The sequence below is a fragment of the Lingula anatina genome, chromosome 5, assembly GCF_051362555.1.
Source record: "Lingula anatina isolate TDL-2025a chromosome 5, LinAna3.0, whole genome shotgun sequence".
NCBI classification, from domain to species: Eukaryota; Metazoa; Brachiopoda; class Lingulata; order Lingulida; family Lingulidae; genus Lingula; species Lingula anatina.
In genome coordinates, this window is record NC_141771.1 from 21,832,316 (window position 1) to 21,857,373 (window position 25,058).

The window sequence follows — 25,058 nt, forward strand, 5'->3', positions numbered from 1 at the left end:
GGCAGCATATTCCAAAACTGGCCTTATGACAGTCTGGTAATAAGTTACAAGGTCATCAGTTGTAAGGCCTGCACGCTTAAGGTGCTGAAGGAAATAAATCCTTTTTCTTGCTTTTTTAGTGATTTTGTCTACATGTACCTTCCATGTGAGGTCATTAGATATATATACACTCCAAGTAATTTAAATGATTCTACAAATTCAATATCTGTTTTGTCAATCACGAGCTTAGGGATATCTGCATTCTTGCGTTTAAATGATATGGCCATTTGTTTGTTTTTTTTCCTGTTTAATCGCATGTTGTTTGTCCAAGACCAGTCCAATGTTGTGTCAGCAATTTCCTGTAATTTGCTGTCATCGAATAGTCTAAGGATCTCAGAAACTGTTGTGTCATCCATACACTTATGGCACAATAATTCACCAGGAGGTAGATGCAAATCGTTTATCATCAGGACAAAGAGCAACGGGCCCAGCCATAATCCTTGAGGCACCGAGCCATTTATGCACTACCACTCCGATCTGACTTGTCCAAGTTTGACTTGCTGTTGTCTTTTAGTGAGGAAAGCGGCAGTCCAGCGAACAATCACATTATGTAAGCCCGTGGTTTTTAGTTTATTGATGAGCAGGGAATGATCAACGTGATCGAAAGCTTTGGAATAATAAATCAATAGAACTCTAACGACGTTGCCAGCTTCAGTTGCCATAAACCAGTGGTGCATGATATCAATCAAAGCATGAGTTGTTCCAGATCTTTTGACCCCACCAAACTGGAACTTGTCCAATAATGGTTCCACAGTTTCAAGTATCCATTCACCTACAATGGACCCCATATGCTTGGCTAGCACTGGCTCCAAGGAGATGGGCCTGAGATCGTCCTCAACTGATTTAGGGGGGGACTTTTGGTATGGGTACAACATCAGCTGATCGCCACACTTCTGGGACATACCCTTCTCTCAGTGAACTGTTATATATGGCACATATTGGTTTTGCTAAAAAAAGGTGGGAAATCGCGTAAAAGCCAGTTAGGTATTTCATCCGGGCCACTGGCATTATGAACCTTTGGGCTCATAAGTTTTGAGCTACTGAGATGATGTATTTGTCAGGGATATGTTCAGGAGGCGGAGGTATGATAGCACTATCCAGTCAGCAGATACAGACTGAAAGAAACCATTGATATGTTCAGCTAAAGCATGGAAACTGCCATTAAATTTGTCATTGGCTAATCCCTGAAGATTGTTTGAGTTTGCGTTCAGACCAATCATCTGCTTTGTAGCTTGCCACCATTTTCTTGAATCACCAGATTTAACCTGTTCCACTTTGCATTTATAGTGCTTTCTTTTTAGGTTTCTTGACATTCTGTTTACTTTGTTTCGGTATATTTTGTATTGTTCATAGTCATCGGATTGCCAAGTTTTGGACTTCATTCTGATTGTATTTCGGAAGTCATCATTTACCCATGGTTTATCATTGGAGTGTCTAGTGACTTTGCAGAGTACTAGATGGTAGCAAGCCTGACACCAAAATATCGATATATTTCTGGTGATTCATGTTTCCATCAACCACTACCAATTCACCCACGCCATGCAGCCACACACCATGATGAATATGCTGCTCCGGGTTCGAAAATTCAGTGCATGTGGTTCAAATGCTTTACCAGCAGTTCGCCAGCATCGTACCCGTCTGTCATCAGAGGTCAGACCAAAGCGACACTCATCAGAAAAAAACTATATAAGACTAATTGTCATGGACTGTACAGTTCCAGATCCCGTTGGCCCCAGTTCACTCTACGTTGCCCATTTTTTAACGATATAAGAGGTTTCAGTCTTTATACCCTGCTGTACACTCTCTGAGCATGTAACCGACGCCTAGCAGTTTTCACAGACACATTCTTATATGTGAAATTGTTCCACTGTGTTGTCAACTGACAAGCAGTGTCGAATCTTGACAGCCTGGACATCAAAATCAGTCGTCGGTCTTCACGGTCAGTAGTTTTTTTTTTGGACGACCCATCAGAGGCAATTTGTCTCTTGATCCAGTGTTTCTATACCGAGACCAGACCCTCTGCACGGTTCTGACTGAACAATTCAACTGTATCGATATTCTGACATTACTTATATTCCGCCTCTTCAGGTTAATAACTTAACGTCTATAACCGTTACATAATTGTCTGTATCTACCAACTACCCAACTACCAACTACCCAAATACTGCCTACTTTTATTACTCTGATTAAGGGGGTGACACTTCTATTGTCCAGTGTGTGTACCTGAGAAAAGTATACTTGAGAAAAGGTCATTACGACCGGTGTAGTTGGGTTTTCCGACTCGAACTACAACAGTCCGTCTCGTAGACTTTAAATGACAAACAAAATGACTTCTGAAGAGCGTTGAAGCCACATCCATGAATTTAGAAAACGCAATAATGAATTACGCACACAAAATAGGATTACGTAATCATTGTCAACATAATATTTACATAACTCTTATAAAACCTTATGCATATATATACTAACGACTGCTATGTTGTTTTTGCTAGGGTTTTGTTTATTTGGAGGCTATAATATATAATGACTAACAGCAACTATAGTACAGGGCTCACGTCCCTGGGAGATCCAAGATCTTAGTCTTACACAGAAAATGCCAATGTTGAAAATATATTAGCTTAAAGAAGAATAGCTAATCAATTGTGCTGTATTCTAGCCCCATAGGATCCAGTTAATGCTGACCCATAAAGCTCTGCTGTGCCCAATTAATTCTGTGAGCTAGCCTTGAAAAGCCGGGTCACCTCAGTAAATTGGTCATAATTTATTTGTTTGCCTTTATTACCCATACAAAGTATACATTTTTAAAAAGCCAATATTTCAGGCTAAATGAAAATAGAATTACATTTAAATTTAACATGCAGTATCAAAAGTTATAGCCGGTTAAAAACTACATTTTCATTTGGTAATGGGTAAAATAAAACAAAGTTGATTTATCTTATGCACATCAATTTTTTTATTGCTACATACATTTACCTGAAAATTCACAGGGATGATGTCAATTATAGTAACTTTCAATCCAGGAAATTTCAGCAATTTGTCTCTATCAATTTTCAAGTTATGATCGTTTTGCTATCAGGTATACCAGCTTTTCAGCTCACCTGAACATCGTGGCCAGAGCTGAATAGAAGTCAAATTTTTACACCATCTATGACAAAAACATCTTTAAAACTTATATCATGAATAAAGGAATATCATCCCCACTGTCTATATCACTGTCACTCGAAAACACCTTATCAGTGTCGTAGTTTTCAATCATTTCAATAACAGTATTCATTCGCAGGCCCCTTCCGTAGTGAGAAGTCGCCATTTTGATTTTACTTTCACCAGCTAGGTCTAGAAAATCGCCGATTTCTCGCTCATATATATTTCTATCGTCCTTTATATCATAAATAAATGAATATCAACGCCACTGTCTATGTTACTGTCACACGAAAACTTCTCTTCAAAGTCCGGATTTTCAATCATTTCAATAACAGTATCCCTTCGCAGGTCCCTACCGTAGCGAGGAGCCGCCATCTTGATTTTACTTTCTCCAACTAAGTCTTGAAAATCGCCGTTTTCTCGCTCATGTTTTCACACCATCTAAACCTCAGCTAGAATAAGACGACTCCCGTGCGCTTTACTTTCCCCACCTTTAATGATTATGCGTTTTCACACCATCTAAACCTCAGCTAGAATAAGACGACTCCCGTTTACGCCATAACATTTTTGCATAATCATCAAAACTAGCAAATTATTATTTAGTCGCTTCTGCAGATTATAAATATTTCTATCGCCTTTAAAAATGGTGGCAATGAGAGACAAGAAACATACCCGGATGTTAAACTATATATCATTTCATGACTCACGATACAAAAGAGTACAGAAGACGATCTTTCCAAGATACGCACATATGCGGTTCTGGGCGTTTGGGGTAAGCGATAATTGAACCGCACATATGCGGTGACGGGCTCTATGGGGCTAGTTGGAGTATTACAATGTTCGTAATATTATCATAACGATAGCTGTTCACAAAATACTATTGCTGCTAAGTTTGATGCAATGTTACTGCACCAATAACAATTAAATTTTACCTACGTGCCAAAGGTAACATGGACATTCAGAAAAAAAAAAAAAAAACTAGCATACGGCTTCGGGGCCAGACATTGAAAATGGAGAGGAAAAAGGAGAAAATGGTCTAATAAAGTTGCCTGACCTAAATTTCGGAGTCGCAAATCACACAGTAAGATTGAGGATAATAAGTCACGCAGTTTTCCACACATTTTTAACATATTTTTTATCAGTGACAAATGCACGGCGACCTGGACTAATATTGTATATATGTGTAGATGCACGGTGTCTTTATATAACAATGGAAAAGATGTGATTGGCCGGTGAAATGAAAACATCAAGTTTTCCTGCGATAGTTTCATATTTATCTTTGCATTTCAAGTATAACTAGAAAAACTAGAAAGTAGAAACCTCCACCAATAATTATTATCTACTAATTCAATCATAAAGGGAAGTTATTTGACTGATAGCTTAGTGGGATACCCATGACATACTCTTTACCAGGGCGACAGATTGATTTTTCACAGGATATTCACAGATATGTCTTTAGATAAATGGACGATTATTTGGTTCTACGGTTTTTAATTTTTTTCCCCTATAATATCTGCCACCCTGGTAGAAGGTACTCATGACAGGGGTGTAAACTGGTCACGCTGTGATTGATTGTGCTTATCCGGTTGCAAAGGCCGGAAGTATCGTTAGAGAATAGATTTCAAAATACCCACGTTTCATTCGTCGGGCTGAGTCATGATCAGGCATACTGTGGAGAGGGACGGAGCAAAAGAAGCAAATGTCACATAAATTCGCCGTGCAAACGTACGAGTTCTTTTGATTACTGCGTTTTATCCATATTTATAAGTTTGGTTAGAATCCGGTTGACCACTAAATTCTAGCAGTAAGGTCTAAACGTACCGTATTCACTGGGACGCTAATTGCAAGTGGGAGGAAATATAAAATAATTTGTTTAATGATGAAGTTGTATTATCACACTAAAAAAAATTAATAAAATGGATGAAATGATTGAATATTCTCAAATTCGCTGCAGCTTTTTATTCGTTCTTCGGTAGTGCCATAGAGTAAAGAGTTGCAGTAGTCTAAACGAGACGTGATCATCGCATGAACATTGATCCTGGTAGTTTCTAACAGCGCCGACGTTTCTTAATCTACCGGGGTAATGTTAAAATATATGATTGGGTGAAATTTGATATTTGTCTGATGATACTCAGATCTATTCTTGCTGGGACATATATACTCCTAAACCGTCTATGGATAAAATTACCAACTGTGTGGCTGACATTCACGACTGGCTCATCATTAACTTTGAAAAAATGGAATATTCTAGATTCTGAAATCGTTATACTTCACGACATTCAACATGTTCGTTCGTGATTGTTGATTCATGGTATGAAAGTAGCACTCAGAGCCAAATGATTTGCAGTGTCCTGATGTCAAAATGAAATGCGGGTAATAAACTATATTATGCGTGCTTTACATCAATATTTGTTTCATTTTTTATCATGATTGTGTTGTTTCACAGCTGTTTCCATGTAAGATGAAAAAAAATAGCAAGTGATTCAGTTCCAGGTATAAAAGCCATTGAAAATGCTAATGTGTGAAAAATGATAATTTCAGACACACACACACACGCGCGATAACTAGCGTAAATGTAAACCAATCATTTTTCATATTTTCGAAAACAACCTGCCTCTTTACCGAACAAGCCACGCAGTAAAATTTGAATAAAACAAAAGTACGGTTTGGAAGTTCTGGGGCAAACGTCACCAAAATTATGCGAAAACCCATAATAATTACCGTAAATATGAACCGATCATGTCGATTTTTGAGAGCAATCTGCCTCCTTACCAAGCAAAGCCACTTGGAAAATTTATAGTAAAACAATAGTATGGTTTGGCAGTTATGGGACGATCGTCATGTGTAGGACAACGACGGCGACAGCGACGTCTCGGCCAGACAGACCAATCAGAATATAGACAGACACTTACAATGTCTGTACATAAAAATTAAAATCAACCAATCCAGGAACAACCCACTCCCCAGGTGCACGGAAAACCCAGAAAGTCCAAGCAGTCCATCCTGATTAAATAATTCTATAAATTTCCTCACTCTCAACCATGGTACATGTATAAAAGGAGGTAGCAGAAATTACAATGTAAAAGGAATTAAGAATCAGCCCCCCTCCAAAGACATTCCAAACTCCTGCTGCCCAAAAAAGTAAAGCAATTCATTAAATGTCTATCATTCATCTACAAAAAAAAAAAAAAAAAAAAAAAAAATATTTACCACAAACTCTCAAACACACTAATAAACGCATGCGCACACGTTCACCCGTCTGTTACGTAGCCAGTGCCATGTAGGGTGTTATAATTATATTTTTATCACCAGCAAGTGGAGTGTGTATCGTACGATGCTGGGATTTCTTTTCGTTTGTTTTTGCTTTTTTGTCACCGCATTATACACGTACGTGGGAGGTAAGACCTTATTTCGCTCTCTCTTTCTCATGTTCTCCTACATAAAATCAAAATATTGTCTGTAAGAATGAATTGAAGTTTTCAAGTGTACAGGTGGAAAGCATAATCATCACACGTCTGAAATATTCGATTTTAAACTTTAAGCTGCATTAAATGAATTCTAGAGCGTCTTAGGCGTGATACTACTCACCTTAAGGTTGAGGAAAAGGTAGACGAGCTCGAAGCGACTACGATACCTATGCAAGATATAATGGCAATGATGGGAAATGGACAGAGTGAAAATGACCAGGTAAGAAATCAGTGTATGCACCAAATATGGTTAGTTTTGTACATTGTCACATAACAGATTAGAAATGTGAGAGATATTTTTTTAAAGATCTGTATTAAGACTGGTAATGGTATGAAAGCAAATCCCTCAAGTTTAACTGGAAAAAATATCTATGTTAATATTGACAAACTAAATTGAAATAATAAAAAATAATAAAAAGTACACAGTGAAGCAACATATGCATGATTCATAAAACCTGATGTACGAAAAAAAAACAAACTGCTGTACAATATACAAACTATAATTTACTACACGCAGTTCATTTTGACATCAGGACATTGCAAAACATTTGTCTCTGAATGCTACTTTCATACTATGAATCATCAATCTAGAACGAACATGTTGAATGTCGTGAACTACAGCTATTTCTCCTAAAATCGAGATTATTCCATTTCTTCAAATAAACCGTACTTCAATGAAAAAATTAAACCATGGATCCATTCGAAGCTCGCAGATTATGGAGGGTTAATTCCCACGCATCGCTTCACATAAAAATACGCTTTATGTTGTTAAAATCGATGTTCACATTGTGAGATAGGTTAGAGGAATATAGATCATTTGTATTTTAAACATCAGTTGCTCAAAAACATCTAATTAAACCCATATATTTTGTTGCAAGCGTCATTACTTCATAAATTCAAGCTGCAGATTAAAAATACATCCCTACACATGCAAAATAATAATCAAACGCCATAACATTGCACACTTTCTGTGGATTTTAATGGGATTTTAATATGGCCCCTTTTGAATACGGATGGTGTTAAATACAAAAACGCTCATAATTACCCATGTTACAATCAATTCCGAATTTTCACACACCTTTCTTTTGTGTGCCTAGTATCCAGTTATTCATATCAATAGAGGGAGTGCTCCCCACGTGCACGATAACGGATAGGCAGCAGGACACTCTGGCTTATAGTGCCACCAATCTATGCTTTGGGATTCATAGCAGGGCTTTTGGTGGGTTGGATTATGAGTAGAATGTTGTTGTCGTTTATAAAATCTCTTACCAAGCGATTTGGGGTAGCATTATCATGCTGCAAGCGAAAGTTGCCATAGAATATTGCACGTGCAAATAGAATCTAATGATTTTGTGAGATATTTCTGTACGCCACAGCTTTAAAGTTTTCTTCCAGAAGAATCGATTGGCTGGCCCCAATGGAACAAAAACACCACAAACATGGACAGAACCGCCCCCTGCAGCCTTATTTCTTGCACATTTTGTAACATATGTCCTCCAGTGAGACGTCACCGGCAGACGGCACCGGTGTGAAAGGAATGCATGTCCCCGAGAAAAACATGTCCTGTGGACGTGCGTTCCCTGGGATGTACTGTTCAACCCGGACCTAGATTCCCAGCTGTATTTATATGCAGTTAGGCCATGTATTCCTGTGGGACATAATTTCCTTTCACACATACACAGAAATGCATGTCCTACATAATTAATGTCCGTGGCCGAATTTGGATAAGTTGGATAAGTGGACGCATAAGGGCATATGCTTTCTACTTTCACCTAAAAATACAAATAATTAAAATGGGAAATGCGGGATCCATATGAAAGGCAAAATTGCGCTCAGAAGAATGTTAAGAATATATATATATATATATATATATATATATATATATATATATATATATATATATATATATATATATATATATAAGAGCATATGTTATCTACTTTCACCTAAAAATACAAACAATTAAAATGGGAAATTCGGGATCCATATGAGAGGCAAATGTGCTCAGAAGAATGTTAAGACAAATAGTAAAAATACATGTATAAACAATAACAGACACATTCAATTCATCTATCATATAATTATACACGCTTCATTTACGGTCTCAAAGTGCATATGATGTCTCTGTAACCACAAATATTCCCAGTGATCATCAAGACGCCAAGTATGAAATGATTAATTGTCACTCGAGCCATATATATACACCAGTTCCAGGACACCTCGAGCGTCACCAGGAAATGTCCAACACGTACTTGAAATTTCACTATTGAAATTAAAATAGGAAATAAAATGAAAATCTATATATAAAACATTGGTCAAAAAGGTTGTCCCACCCCCAGTTCCATGTACTTTTATTTATAAATGATCACATCACAGGTGTTAATTGCTATGAATGGTGATTTACATTCCAAATACCATAACTAACATGATTAGTGGTACAGAAAATACAAACTAGCGGGTAAGATATCCATATTGAATACCATTTATTCACATTTATTTTATGTACCCCCTCAAATCCGATGTCCCACTGCTATTCCCACGGAGGTAAAGAAATGCCCATTTAAATTGAAATGACACCACCAAATTTACAGACATTTACAGACATGTTGCAAAATGCTTTTTAGAGGGTTTGTGCAGGATAATATCGCCTGAGATGATGTCAGGTCAGTCCACGTTTGGAGAGAATACCAAGCAAATGGTTTCAGTGCATTGTTCTTTCCAGAAAAGAACGGGACAATTCACTGAAACGTTCTCAACAAATGTATCACGTCATTTGCAAGCGGTGACTCCAGGGATACTGCAGGCGTCATCGTGGAAATGCAATTGCTCCCAAATCTCGTCTGCTGAGTGATTTGTTGCAGAAACCAAATGTTCAGAGGATGGAGCAACGACCTTTGAGCCCGGTTATTAACCATACTAAACATCTGTGGCATGAATTGAAGTGTGCAATGCAAAGAAGAATTAAACTCCTAATAATCTGGACCAATACCCCCCAAGCCCTTTAGGAAGAATGGGACAATATCCGATAAAACAGAATTGCTACCCTTGTTGAAGGCATGCCGCGCCACCTACAGGAGGTAATTACACTACGCGGTAAACACAAACGCTATTAGACAAAGAGCCTTTAACGAGCACAGCTTAATGCTAAATGTGTGTAAATTTGGTGACATTTGGTGGTGTCATTTCAATTTAATGGGCATTTCTTTACCTCTGTGAAAATCACTGTGAAACGACGGATTTGAGGGGGTACATGAAATAAATGTGAATAAATGGTATTAAATATTGATTTCTTCACCGCTAGTTTGTATTTCCTGTTCCACTGATCATATGTTAGTTTGTATTTTTTTGTACTACTAATTACGTTAGTTATAGTATCGTGAATGAAAATCACTATTTGTCACAATCTTTACCTGTGATGTGATCATTTATAAATAAAAACACATAATACTGAAGGTGGGACAACCTTTTTGACCAATGTTGTATATTTACGATCAAAATTTATAGAAATCTAATATTAATTTGTAGTCATTTTTTTTTTGTTTATTAAAAGCGTGTATAGGAGGACATGTATACAAATAATTATAAGAAGCGTAATAGCATTCTTAAACATCTCGTTTAAATCTTCTAAAATTAACACATCATCCATATTAAAATGTCAGAGGACATCTATTACTAGTCTAGCTGGGAAAATATGTCCGACTAGGACATCGATACCTGTCTGCAGGACTTAGAATACTAAGTAACGGGTGTCCACTGGACATTAAATCCCAGGAAATTATGTCCGAGGACATGCGTTCATAGGAATGTCCTATGAACATGCATTACGGCGGACATCCATTCCCTTCAGCTCTCCATCCGTCGACATTTGCAGCCCTCATCGTGTATGTTGAGGTTCCGTGTGATCCACTCACAACGGATTGATGAAATGGACAAAACACAAACCCGATCGAGATACTAATATAGTTGGACTTGTTTGATATCTTCCATCTTCTTCTTATTGATTTAAAGCCTAAAATCTATTTTCCGTGCAATAAATTTCAATATAAAGGTGAAATATGCGATTAAATTAAAGTAAATGAAAACGATTAAGTGATATAATAGGTAAAGTGGAGAGTACGAAAATGTGTGTGTGATTGTGTGTGTGTGTGTGTGTGTGTGTGAGTGTGATTGTGTGTGTGTGTGAGAGAGAGAGAGAGAGAGAGAGACGGAGAGAGAGAGAACTTACATTACTGCATTTAGTGGTCAAACCAAGTTTAAAAACTACTGTTGATCTAAATTATGTCCAGATGAACACCTGATTTTATAGGCAAAGTGTGCCAGCGTAAGGAGCTCCTAGATGTCAAATAATGCAAAGCCTGTTATTACTTTCAGCAGAGCGGATTGGATGATGACGTCATTCCCGAAGAATGGCTTGAGGAAATACAAAGAAGAAAAAAACTTGTGTCCGAGGCATGCCAGAAGTATAAAACGGAAAAAACGCCTTTGACAAAAGAATGGATTGAAGAAATTGGCAGTCATCTCATTGTAGAAGACCAGTATAAAATCATATATTGCCGCGTACCTAAATCTGGGAACACAAGTTGGAAGCGCTTATTGCTAGCATTGTCTGGTATTATAAACGATACTTCTATGGCTCATGGCAAAAAGGGGCTAAACCCACGTGAAGGAGTTAATAGATATTTGCATACGTTGAATACGCTGTCGTTTTCGGAAGCAAAACAAAAACTTGAGACCCACTTTAAAGTTATGTATCTTAGGCACCCCTTAGAACGATTACTTTCTGCATATCGTAATAAGTTGGAAAGAAATCCTTGGACGCATGTGAGTGTCTCATCGCAAGTGGTTCCCTACGTTATGAAGCACTATCGCGGTGTAGAACCCATTCTTCCCGTCAGTGTTAGCCAACGTCGTGGACGGATATCTGGCGTCTTTCCATCTGGAGAAGAGTTCAGTTTTCCAAAAGACGAACTTCCAAGTTGGGTACCAAAGATAACATTTGAAGAATTCCTTCGTTACGTTGGTGACAATCCAAACTTTCTGAATGGTCATTGGGCGCCCCCAAACGATTTATGTCACCCATGCGTCATTCAATATGACGTCATAGGGTATTTTGGGACAATAAGCGAAGATGCAAACAACATTTTGAAACTAGTGCATGCGTACCCAGCATTCAAATTTCCAAATGTGTACATTAATCTAGAAACAACGTCTAATTTGGTGAATAGATATTATTCAACAGTATCAAATTCTACGTTGCAGAAAATTCGTCCAATTTACGCACTTGATGCAGCAATGTCGGCTTCTAAGTTACGTATTTAGTTAAAGATGCATTTGAAGTCGATCTTTTGCCACAAAAGCCAACCAAATGTTACCACATCCAAATAGTGTAATTTACAGGACTACCAAAATACATTGCTTAATGTTAAAGTGATATTTGAACGGATTTTTCTGCTTGCTTTCTGTGATTTTAGGTTACCCAAGTAGTAAGATTAGATGTTGGGGCACGGTCTTTACAAGAATAAAGTAGGTTACTGGGTAGATAAGTAGGCAGTATGTTAGATGAGTAGCTATGTTAGATAAGACCGGTAAGATAAGCAGGTCATATTTACGATCAAAACTTATAGAAATTGCAGTTTATAGCTCTTTTTCGTCTGATCTTGTGATTAAATCGATTTATTCCTTTGTTATGTTGACATTATTTGAGTCATTAGAAACTAATAGAAAGGGTGTAAATGCGTTACTGGGAATTCACGCTCCACAAACGTTCGGTTCAAATGTACCTTTAAACTGAGTTTGCGTTCTGTTAACACGTCATTGTAATTTAATTGTCAACCATCCGGGGACAGAAGGCCAAGCATGGATAGAACTTCAGAGCAATGCCTGCACTAACGACTGTTATGTCATTTCGCTAGCTTTTTGTTAATTTCTTTGCTTTATTATAAAATGCTAACGGCATAATCGCCCCCAAATTTCAGTAAAATGCTAGAGTTTGTACTGGGCTTCAGGTCCCTTGGAGGTCTATGTCTTACACTGAAAATGTCAATATTAAAAATATGTTAACTTGAAGATGAATATCTAATCAGTCTGCTTTGCCAGGCGGGCTCTATTCTTGTCGGAGTATTACAAGAAACACGATTTTCCTATCAGTATGTTGAAGAAAGCGCTCACAAAATAATGTTGCTGTCAATTTGATGCAATGTAATTGCAATGTAATTGTTCCAAATACCATTCAAGTTTACCTACAATTGTATGTACCGGTATTACAGGTAGCATGGACATTCAGAAAACATCTCGTGAGACTAGATAACATTTTAAGTTTATAGCTAATATGTCATCAAGACATGTAATGTACAACTGGGTATTAATTGGTGGTGGGTAGGTAAGGCAATTAGAACTTAAGAACTTCGGGAAGTGGGAATAAAGCTGTACTACAAGTAACAAGGACTATGCCATTGAAAATGCTTATGTGTGAAAAATGATAATTTCACACACACACACACACACACACACACACACACTAATTAGCGATTATGTAAACTGATCATGCTAATTTTAGAAAACAACCTGCCTCTTTACCAAACAAAGCCACTCAATAAATTTATTAAAAAAAAAAAAAAATAAATAAGTTATGCAAAAACCCGTAAATATAAACCAATCATGTCGATTTTCGAAAGCAACCTGCCTCTTTACCAATTTAAGCAGAGCCACTCAGAAAATTTAAAGTAAAACAAAAGTACGGTTTGGCAGTTATGGGACGATCGTCATGTGTAGGACAACGACGGCAACCGCGACGTCTCGGCCAGACAGACCAATCAGAATATAGACAGACACTTACAATGTCTGTACATAAAAATTAAAATCAACCAGGCCCGTAGCCAGGGGGGGTTCGGGGGGTTCGAAAGAACCGCCCCTTTTGCTGGAAAAAGGTCCACTTTGGGTAAAATTTGATCAAGGTACATGAAGTTTTGATGGGAAAAGGTCCACTTTTTCAGAAAAAGAACCCCCCTTTTGAAATTGCTGGCTACGGGCCTGTCAACCAATCCCAGGAACAGCCCAACCCCCATGTGCACGGAAAACCCAAAGAGCCCAAGCAGTACATTTTGACTAGAGGATCAGAGAGGTGATAGGGATGACAGGGGCTAGTTGGGCCAGTTAGATAATTTTGGTAACTAAACCGGTTTATAAGTAAGCCCTATGAACTAAGCTACGTATGCAACGTCATTATTTTTCAAATACAGACTTGATATTTAATATGGAATATTTTTTTCCAAATTGTTTTTCGTCAGTTTTTTCCTTTGCTGACTGATAAATGAAAATAAGGATTAAAATCGCGTTTTAATAACTTTTATTTATATCTTTGATGTCATTGTGACATCAGTTCATCTATTGAATTCGCCAGTGAAGCCAACAAAAATGCATTGCTTATTTTAGGTCATACGACAACCATTGAAAGCGATGTTTTAGATCTCTATATTTTCCAAATTATCGTCTTTAAAAGAGTTATACGCCCCACAAAGGACCCTCATGTCAGTGTCTTGTCTCAGCAACGGTGGCTGTTACACCTGACCTCATCTGGCTGCTACCAGAGCTTTCAAGTGGCAAGGCATTCCTTAGGATAGGTTTTTAGAGTTTAATCTGGAAAAAAGTCCAGGCAACGGTCAAAACGTGTCCAGTGTGGTTCAGTTTTGTTGTAGGACATGCAGTTCGTTGATTCGGAGAGTAATAACCTACCCACGTATTGTCTGTGTGGTTCAAATATGGCGATTTTGATGACCAATGTATCTGCTCAATCCCTTGGCTCTGTAAGTTATCTGCTATTAAAAGTGCTCTGTGTGAATGGGCAATCTCATCGTTTAACCTAAAATTGTTCCTAAGGTACCCCCTATCAAATGATAGTCAAATGGTTCCCATATTATTCCTTTATTTCATCTGGTGTAGGTTTTCATCAATGACTACCATTGGTGTTTTGGTATTATGTTATATTATGTTATATTAATGTTGTATTCACTCCAAATACTGACGCTGTCAATGACCTACATTGGCCGTGGTCTCTGTGTAGGTACATCAGTCTGGGCATAACTCCATAAAACTGTGCAGACCATTTCCAGACACAATAATCTGTCTGGTAATATCTGTCTTTTTCGTGCCATTCTGGCACAGATTAACAATTTTGTAAAACATTGTTTTACTCATTTTACGAACTGCAAAACTGACCGCTTGCATGCAAAATTTCAAAATTTTCTATGCAGTAGTTACCGACATATGGATACTTTTTTAACAGAATCATGCTTCGCCAAAGCCAAGCTTTGGCTAGCCCAAAGGAGCACTACCCAATTAAATCACTGCATATTACACAATGCAGCAGTGCACCAGACTTGGTAGTCAGTTAATTGGTAGCGACACACCTGACTTCACACTTCTCCAGTCAGATGTTTTATGTGAGATCTGACTTTTATGAAAAAAGAACGCATTTTTACCAAGGTATACCTTTGAAACTGCAATATTTCATATTAAATGTCATGTCTGTGTAATGCTTGATGGCTCACAATTTGACAAATAACGCAATTAACGTCAGGGGGCCAAATTGTAAGTTGCCAGTTCTAAAGGGACGAAAAAGTTGTGCAATTCAGTTCATGAAGAAAAGTAGGTCAAAAGTCAATTTGAAAGTCACAGTATGATTACCAGTATATGACGTCCTATTCATCTTCAATAATAACTTTGTCTCTATCTCTGTCTGTTTTTGAGATATAAAAGATAAAAAATTTGCCAAGTTCAATTTTAGGCGGCACTTTTTTATTTTTCTGAATGACATCCTCTTGGGACCCTGAAATCGGTACGGTAAAAAAAAAACAGCCAAAAAAAATATATATATACTGCTTAAGTAAAGGAAAGCTGTCAGTACACAAATTTACCACAGAAACACAAATTTACCACAGAAACACGTAGCAAACTAACACTATGTCTTTATCCATGCTCTCAAAATATTAAAGCATTGTCAATACTTCGTAGAAAGGTAAAAAAAGTCATGAATACATATGCTGCATATTACCAAATCTATATTAAGGTTATTTTATGCATTTTGTTGGTATACCAATCAATAAAACAAATGATAAACAAACAGTGTGTCTTTATTTGTGCTCTCAGAATATTTTAAAAAGCATTATGAACACTTCACAGAAATGTTTAAAAGTCATGCAAAGAAATGCTTATAATACCAAATCTATTAAAGGTCATTTCGGTCAATGCCGTTTTGTCTATTTTGACTTGCAGGAAGCAGCCAAACTGTCGGGTGGCCTGTCCGACCTTCAGCCCACCAAATACCTCGACGCCCTTGTCGTCCCTGTTTTCGCTACAAAAAAAAAAACATGTGCTGCTTTGGACAGAATATCACTGAAATTTTCCGGGCGATAATCGCGGCCGCCGCCAGCCTTTAGTATAATTATAGAAAGGTGATATCTCCATGCCCAATATCAATGGCATACCAATCCCAAACGACGGCCTCCTTCCTCTTTATGACTTTAATTGTCGTGTAACTTGACAGTAATCCTTGAGATGAATTTGACGGCAAAGCAGCCACTTTCCACGTGGCGATAATACGCATGCGCAGAAAGCTCATTTTCCGGCAAAATTCAATAAGGACGTTGGCGACAACCGACTTCATTGGGGTGAGTTTTTTTTTCGGAGAACGGACGAAAATCGGTGCGCGCGCAGGATGTCAACCATAAAAATAAATTGCTTCACTTTTTTCTCCCAAATTACAACGATCTGCTGACAACTGAAAGGTGTTAGCCATACCTCAGGGCAGTGGGAGATAATGGCCGTGGTTTGAATTTGATTAAAACTGATAAAAATATATTTTGAAGGCATTTTCTAGCTTCGGGTCCCTGTCAGCACTGTCATGGTTTATATAAGCTTTTAAAATGATGATAATGTGTTCGAATTTCATGAAATAATGTCAATTTGACCAGAAGTTGTCTACCTCGCTATCTCGCTATGCCTTTTGTTATCTTTTTCAGACGTTCGATTTTTTTTGCATATTTCCATACTGCACATTTTATTTTCACCACCACAATGTGTTTTTTTGATACAGCGTAACTCATGAACCGTATGGAAATCTAAAAAACGGACATCACCTTCTGTGTTGGCCTTGACATGATCTATCAAATGCAAAAAAAAAAAAAAAAAAAAAAAGAGGTCTCTAGCATTAGAGGTTCCAGAATTAAAGAGAGTTTTCAGTTTCGGCATCTAATGGCCGCTGTTCCCGACAAAATGCACTGATTGACCCCAAACTCATGGAGATGAAAGATGACCCTAAAGGTAACACCTGTCAATAATATTATAGGTAACGTCTGTGTAGTTTTTGAAAATTGGCACAAATATATTTTTTTTGCAAAAAATTCCCAATTATAGAAAATTTTGGCCCGTTTCACCTTGAAATAAAGGTCGAATCCAAGGGCATAATTGAAATCTCCACATATGACTTTCGGTCAGCCATTTATAGGATTTTTTCCACAATTCCTTTGGTTTGATAGAAATTTTGCATTTTCAAATGCTAAATATCTACCAAAATTAAAATTTTGCCAATTTTGGACAATGGTGCATTGCGACGAGCGACACACCTATTCCCAAGTACCGACAAAGCCCAAAATTCACATGGATCAAGTTGAGATTATATGTGACCTACATACAAGGGATGGAAACAGGGGCTGTTGTACATGTTGTTTAGGAGGCGAAGCGGTAGGTTAGTAAGTAAATAAGTTTATTAAGACATGGCAACCAAAAGGTTGAAGTTATACGTAAAATGGAGTGAGAATAAAATATACAAATTTACAAATTAAAATATTGATATATAATACAGAATATGCGAATAGAACTTAATGAGATTAAAAAATAAATAAATAAATAAAATAAATTTTTGCACAGGGATCTGAAAGTTAGTTTAAAAGAGGATTGAGTAATGAAAATTAAATACAATAAAGGCCAAAATGAGTTTCAAAAGTTAAACTCGGACCACTAATGGTTTAATAAAGAGAAAGGAATAAAAGTGTTTTTAAAACGCTCAGTTCTAATTTTTGGTATGCTAAACTTTGACAGGCTATTTCTTAGTCTCCTGTGTGGATTGCAGGTTAAAAGGTAGTTCAGCTTGTCTGTGTCATTTTGTATTTTTGCAAAAAAAAAAAAAAAAAAAAAAAAAAAAAAAAAAAAAAAAAAAAAAAAAAAGATTTGCAGAGTTCAAATCTGGGCTCTTATAATGTAATAAGTTTTGCTTTGGCTAGAGCATCAACATAAATTAATTCAGGGGAAATTATCCTTAGTGCCCTTGACTGGATGGATTCTATTATTTTACATTGTTCTCCAGTTAATCCAGGGTGCCACACAGGACAAGCATATCGAACCACAGTCCGAATTAAACTCTGATATACCTGAAAATGATCAGATGAGGACAGTTTAGCACGTTTTTTGCATGCTTTTTTATAGATAAAATCAACATGTTCAGACCATTTAAGATTGTTAGTAATAAAAACTCCCAACAGTTTGAAATGGGATACTTCACTGACACGAGTTCTTCTAATATTAACTGATTGACATTTTCTCTGTGATTGTGTAAACGTGGTGACGTGGCAACGGAGCCGGCAGACGATACCGGTCGGGGCTAAAACCATGTGTACTGCCAGCGACGCGCTGACGGTACAAATTATATAATTCTATAAATTTCCTCACTCTCAACCATGGTACATGTATAAGAGGAGGTAGCAGAAATTAAAAAGACATTCCAAACTCCTGCTGCCTAAAAAAGTAAAGCAGTTTATCTACAAAAAATAAATATATATAAAAAATAAATAAAAATAAAATAAAAATAAAAAAAATTGAAAATTTATAAAATAAAACACCTCTACCGCAGGACATATATTTACCACAAACTCACAAACGCACAAATAAACGCATGCGCACACATTCATACGTCTTTACGCAACCTGTGTCATGTGGGATGTTATAACTGCATATTGCATCACCAGCATGCAGGTAGTCGATATTTTGATCGGCATATCACCTTGTCAAGATGAAGTGGAGTGTGTGTCGTACGATGCTGAGATTTCTTTTCGTTGGTTTTTGCCTTTTTGTTATCGCATTGTACACGTACGTGGGAGGTAAGACCTTATTTCGCTCTCTCTTTCTCATGTTCTCCTACATAAAATCAAAATATTGTCTGTAAGAAGTGTACAAGTGTACAGGTGGAAAGCATAATCATCACGCGTCTGAAATATTCAATTTTATACTCCAAGCTGCATTTAATGAATTCTAGGGCGTCTTAGGCGTGATAATACTCACCTTAAGGTTGAGGAAAAGGTAGACGAGCTCGAAGCGACTACGATACCTATAAAAGATATAATGGCAATGATGGGAAATGGACAGAGTGAAAATGACCAGGTACGAAATCAGTGTATGCACCAAATATGGTAAGTTTTGTACATTGTCACAGATAAGAAATGCGAGAGATATTTTTTTAAAGATCTGTATTAAGACTGGTAATGGTATGAAAGCAAATACCTCAAGTTTTACTGGAAAAAATATCTTTGTTAATATTGACAAACTATATTGAAATATAATAAAAAAATAAAAAGTACACAATGAAACAACACATGCATGATTCATAAAACCTGATGTACGAAAAAAAAAAAAAAAAAAAAAAAAACGGATGTACAATATACAAACTATAAGACAATCTATGTACCAGTACAGAAATAAATTGAAATTGAAAATAATTGTTAATACTGAAAAACTATATTGAAAGATAATAAAAAAATAATAAATAGTACACAGTGAAGCAACACATGCATGGTTCATAAAAACCTGATGTCTGAAAAAAAGTGATGTACAATATGCAAACTATAATTTACTACACGCAGTTCATTTTGACATTGCAAAACATTTTTCTCTGTATGCTACTTTCATACCATGAATCATCAATCTAGAACATGTTGTATGTCATGAACTACAACTATTTCTCTCAAGATCTAGATTATTCCATTTTCTCAAATAAACCGCACTTTGAAATGAAAAAAGTAAACCATGAAAAAGCTGGCAGATTTTATGGAGGGTTCACACTCATTGTTTCACATAAAAATACGCTTTAGGTTTTAAAAATCGATGTTCACATTGTGAGATAGGTTAGAGGAATATAGATCATTTGTATTTTAAACATCAGTTGCTCAAAAACATCTAATTAAACCCATATAATTTGTTGCAAGCATCATTACTTCATAAATTCAAGCTGCAGATTAAAAATTCATCCCTACACATGCAAAAGAATAATCAAACGCCATAACATTGCACACTTTCTATGGATTTTAATGGGATTTTAATATGGCCTCTCTTGAATACGGATGGTGTTAAATACAAAAACGCTCATAATTACCCATGTTACTATCAATTACTAATTTTCACACTCAGTTCTTTTGTGTGCCAAGTATACAGTTATTCATGTCAGTAGAGGGAGTGCTCCCCACGTGCACGATAGAGAACTGGCAGCAGGACATTCTATCTTATAGTGCCACCAATCTTTGCTTTGGGATTCATAGCAGGGCTTTTGGTGGGTTGGATTATGAGTAGAATGTTGTTGTCGTTTATAAAATCTCTTACCAAGCGATTACCAAGCGAAAGTTACCCTAGAATATTGCACGTGCAAATAGAATCTAATGGTTTTGTGAGATATTTCTGTACGCCACAGCTTTAAAGTTTTCTTCCAGAAGAACCGATTGGCTGGCCCCAGTAGAACAAAAACACCACAAACATGGACAGAACCCCCCTCTGCAGCCTTATTTCTTGTACATTTTGTAACATATGTCCTCCAGTGAGACGACACCGGCAGACGGCACCGGTGTGAAAGGAATGCATGTCCCCGAGGAAAACATGTCCTGTGAACGAGCGTTCCCTGGGATGTACTGTCCTACCCGGACCTAGATTCTCATCTGTATTTACATGCAGTTAGGCCATGTATTCCTGTCGGACATAATTTCCTTTCACATAAACACAGAAACGCATGTCCTACATAATTAATGTCCGTGGCCGAATTTCATTGGTAAGTGGACGCATAAGGGCATATGCTTTCTAGTTTCACCTAAAAATACAAATAATTAAAATGGGAAATGCGGGATCCATATGAAAGGCAAAATTGCGCTCAGAAGAATGTTAAGACAAATAGTAAAAATACATGTATAAACAATAACAGACGCATTCAATTCATCTATCAGATAATTATACACGTTTCATTTACGGTCTCAAAGTGCATATGATGTCTCTGTAACCACAAATATTCCCAGTGATCATCAAGACGCCAAGTATGAAATGATTAATTGTCACTCGAGCCATATATATATATATATATATATATATATATATATACCAGTTCCAGGACACCTTGAATGTCACCAAGAAATGTCCAACTAGTACTTGTAAGTGTGTATATCACAAAAGGGTGGTTATTTTACACACTCGTTTTTCACCGACAAAACTGTAAGACGTATAATGTGATGCGTATAAAGGACAAAAAACATTGGTTAGAAATGGGCAAAATCCAAAGCTGTGTAGTCCAGATATACAGTTGTATGTGGATGGACGATTAACAACAATTAAGGCATTAATGTGATGTGGAGACCGAGATATTTCATAAGGTACAGTGAATGGTGCGAATCTCATATTTTTCACATTAATAGGAAATACAATGAAAATCTATATATACAACATTGGTCAAAAAGGTTGCCCCACCCCCAGTTCCATGTGCTTTTATTTATAAATGATTACATCACATCACAGGTGTTAATTGCTATGAATGGTGATTTACATTCCAAATACCATAACTAACATGATTAGTGGTACAGATAATACAAACTTGTGGGTAAGATATCCATATTTAATACCATTTATTCACATTTATTTCATGTACCCCCTCAAATCCGATGTTCCACTGCTATTTCCACGGAGGTAAAGAAATGCCCATTTAAATTTAAATGGCACCACCAAATTTACTGACATTTAGCATTAGGGTGTGCTCGTTAAAGGCCACGTGTCTATTAGCGTGTGTGGCTACCGTGCACTGTAATTACCTCCTGTAGACGGCGCCACTGCCTTCAACAAGAGTAACAATTCTGTTTTGTGGGATATTGCACCATGTTTCCTAAAAAGCTTGGCGGAATTGGGCCAGACTATTTGCCGCTTGGTTCTCCTCTGGATTGCACACTTCAATTCGTGCCACGGGTGCTCAGTAGGTTTATTATCAGGATTCATAGATGGTTAGTCTAGCTTCAGAACATTGGGTTTCTTGCAACAAATCACTCACCAGACGAGAACTGTGTGCAAGCGTGCTGTCATGATGAAGCCTGGATTACCCCCGAAGTCCCCTCTTGAAGATGGAATGAGGTATCAGTTGAGAATGTTAGGTTCAGTGACCCAGAACTACCAGAACATGGTCAACCATTACTGGGAACAAGGTGGTTTTGCTGAAGGATCATGGTTTTTCTTGTATGCCTTCGATGGTCAAATTAGGGCCCGTAGACATGTTGCTGAAAGCATTTTAGATTGTTTGTGTAGGATAATATCGCCTGAGGTGTCAGGTCAGTCCAGGTTTGGAGAGAATACCAAGCTCATGGTTTTAGTGCATTGTTCTTTCCGGAAAAGAACGTTATTGGAGCAATTCACTGAAACGCTCTCAACAAATATATCACGTCATTTGCCAGAGGTGACTCCAGGGATATTGCAGGCGTCATCGTGGAAATGCACTTGCTCACAAATCTCGTTTGCTGAGTGATTTGTTGCAGAAACCAAATGTTCTGAGGATGGGTCAAACACCTTTGAGCCCATGTAGTTATTAACCTAACTAAACATCTGTGGCATGAATTGAAGTGTGCAATGCAAAGGAGAATCAAACTCCTAATAATCTGGACCAACTCCCCCCAAGTCTTTAGGAAGAATGGGACAAAATCCCATAAAACAGGATGGTAACCTTTGTTGAAGGCATGCCGCGCCGCCTACAGGAGGTAATTACAGTACGCGGTAAACACAAACGCTACTAGACAAGGAGCCTTTAACGAGCACACCCTAATGCTAAATGTGTGTAAATTTGGTGACATTCGGTGGTGTCATTTCAATTTAATGGACATTTCTTTACCTCTGTGAAAATCACAGTGAAACGACGGATTTGAGGGGGTACATGTAATAAATGTGAATAAATGGTATTAAATATTGATTTCTTCACCGCTAGTTTGTATTTCCTGTACCACTAACCAAATGTTAGTTATGGTATCTGGAATGAAAATCACCATTTATAACAATCTTCACTTGTGATGTGATCATTTATAAATAAAAGCACATGATACTGAAGGCGGGATAATGGATTGATGAAATGGACAGAACACGAACCCGATCGAGATAGTTTGACTTGTTTGATATCTTCCCTCTTCTTCTTATTGATTTAAAGCCTAAAACCTATTTTACGTGCAATAAACTTCAATATAAAGGCGAAATATGCGATTAAATTAAAGTATCCTGTAAATGAAAACGATTAAGTGATATAATAGGTAAAGTGGAGAGTCCGAAAATGTGTGTGTGATTGTGTGTGTGTGTGATTGTGTGTGTGTGTGTGTGAGAGAGAGACGGAGAGAGAGAACTTAAATTTCTGCTTTAAGATTCAGTGTCTTCAGAATGTACCTGTGGTCAAACCAAGTTTAAAAACTACTGTTGATCTAAATTATGTCAAGATGAACGTCTGATTTTATAGGCAAAGTGTGCCAGCGTAAGGAGCTCCTAGATGTCAAATAATGCAAAGCCTGGTATTACTTTCAGCAGAGCGGATTGGATGATGACGTCATTCCCGAAGAATGGCTTGAGGAAATACAAAGAAGAAAGAAACTTGTGTCCGAGGCATGCCAGAAGTATAAAACGGAAAAAACACCTTTGACAAAAGAATGGATTGAAGAAAACGGCAGTCATCTCATCGTAGAAGACCAGTATAAAATCATATATTGCCGCGTACCTAAATCTGGGAACACAAGTTGGAAGCGCATATTGCTAGCATTGTCTGGTATTATAAACGATACTTCTATGGCTCATGGCAAAAAGGGGCTAAACCCACGTGAAGGAGTTAATAGATATTTGCATACGTTGAATACGCTGTCGTTTTCTGAAGCAAAACAAAAACTTGAGACCCACTTGAAAGTTATGTATCTTAGGCACCCCTTAGAACGATTACTTTCTGTATATCGTAATAAGTTGGAAAGAAATCCTTGGACACATGAGGGTGTCTCTTCACAAGTGGTTCCATACGTTATGAAACACTATCGCGGTGTAGAACCCATTCTTCCCGTCGGAGTGAGCAGAAGCCGTGGACGGATATCTGGTGTCCTTCCATCTGGAGAAGAGTTCAGTTTTCCAAAAGACGAACTTCCAAGTTGGGTACCAAAGATTACATTTGAAGAAGTCCTTCGTTATGTTGGTGACAATCCAAACTTTCTGAATGGTCATTGGGCGCCCCCAAACGATTTATGTCACCCATGCGCCATTCAATATGACGTCATAGGGTATTTTGGGACAATAAGCGAAGATGCAAACAACATTTTGAAACTAGTGCATGCGTACCCAGCTTTCAAATTTCCAAATATGTACCTTAATCCAGAAACAACGTCTAATTTGGTGAATAGATATTATTCAAATGTATCAAAATCGACGTTGCAGAAAATTTGTCCAATTTACGCACTTGATGCAGCAATGTCGGCTGCTAATTTACGTATTTAGTTAAAGATGCATTTGAAGTCGATCTTTTGTCACAAAAGCCAACCAAATGTTACCACATCCAAATAGTGTAATTTACAGGACTACCAAAATACATTGCTTAATGTTAAAGTGATATTTGAACGTATTTTTCTGCTTGCTTTCTGTGATTTTTAGGTTACCGAAGTAGTAAGATAAGATGTTAAGTCACGGTCTTTACAAGAATAAAGTAGGTTACTGGATAGATAAGTAGCTATGTTAGATAAGATAGGTGAGATAAGCAGGTCATATTTACGATCAAAACTTATAGAAATTGCAGTTTATAGCTCTTTTTTTGTCTGATCTTGTGATTAAATCGATTATTCTTTGGTATGTTGACATTATTTGAGTCATTAGAAACTAATAGAAAGGGTGTAAATGCGTTACTGGGAATTCACGCTCCACAAACGTTCAGTTCAAATGTACCTTTAAACTGAGTTTGCGTTCTGTTAATACGTTATTGTAATTTAATTGTCAACCGTCCGGGGACAGAAGGCCAAGCATGGATAGAACTTCACAGCAATGCCTGCACTAACGACTGCTATGTCTTTTTGCTAGCTTTTTGTTAATTTTTTTGCTTAATTATATAATGCTAACAGCGTAATCGCC

At 37.2% G+C, this 25,058-nt stretch overlaps 1 protein-coding gene across 1 annotated transcript; it reads left to right on the forward strand.

Moving 5' to 3' along the window:
• The first annotated feature begins 6,507 nt into the window (after window positions 1-6,507).
• Window positions 6,508-12,823, forward strand: LOC106158163 (carbohydrate sulfotransferase 11). Its single transcript, XM_087013948.1, has 3 exons — window positions 6,508-6,578; window positions 6,743-6,867; window positions 11,019-12,823. The coding sequence occupies exons 1-3, from the start codon at window positions 6,515-6,517 to the stop codon at window positions 11,964-11,966; spliced, it is 1,137 nt and encodes a 378-aa protein (XP_086870074.1). The 5' UTR covers window positions 6,508-6,514; the 3' UTR covers window positions 11,967-12,823.
• The last annotated feature ends 12,235 nt before the right edge of the window (window positions 12,824-25,058 follow it).

What these genes read in the sequence shown, in the direction of transcription:
- LOC106158163 (XM_087013948.1), top strand. Translation starts at nt 6,515, where the DNA reads ATGCTGGGATTTCTTTTCGTTTGTTTTTGCTTTTTTGTCACCGCATTA. An exon ending in ATTATACACGTACGTGGGAG is followed by an intron (nt 6,579 to 6,742) that starts GTAAGACCTTAT and finishes AATGAATTCTAG; the next exon opens with AGCGTCTTAGGCGTGATACT. An exon ending in GACAGAGTGAAAATGACCAG is followed by an intron (nt 6,868 to 11,018) that starts GTAAGAAATCAG and finishes TATTACTTTCAG; the next exon opens with CAGAGCGGATTGGATGATGA.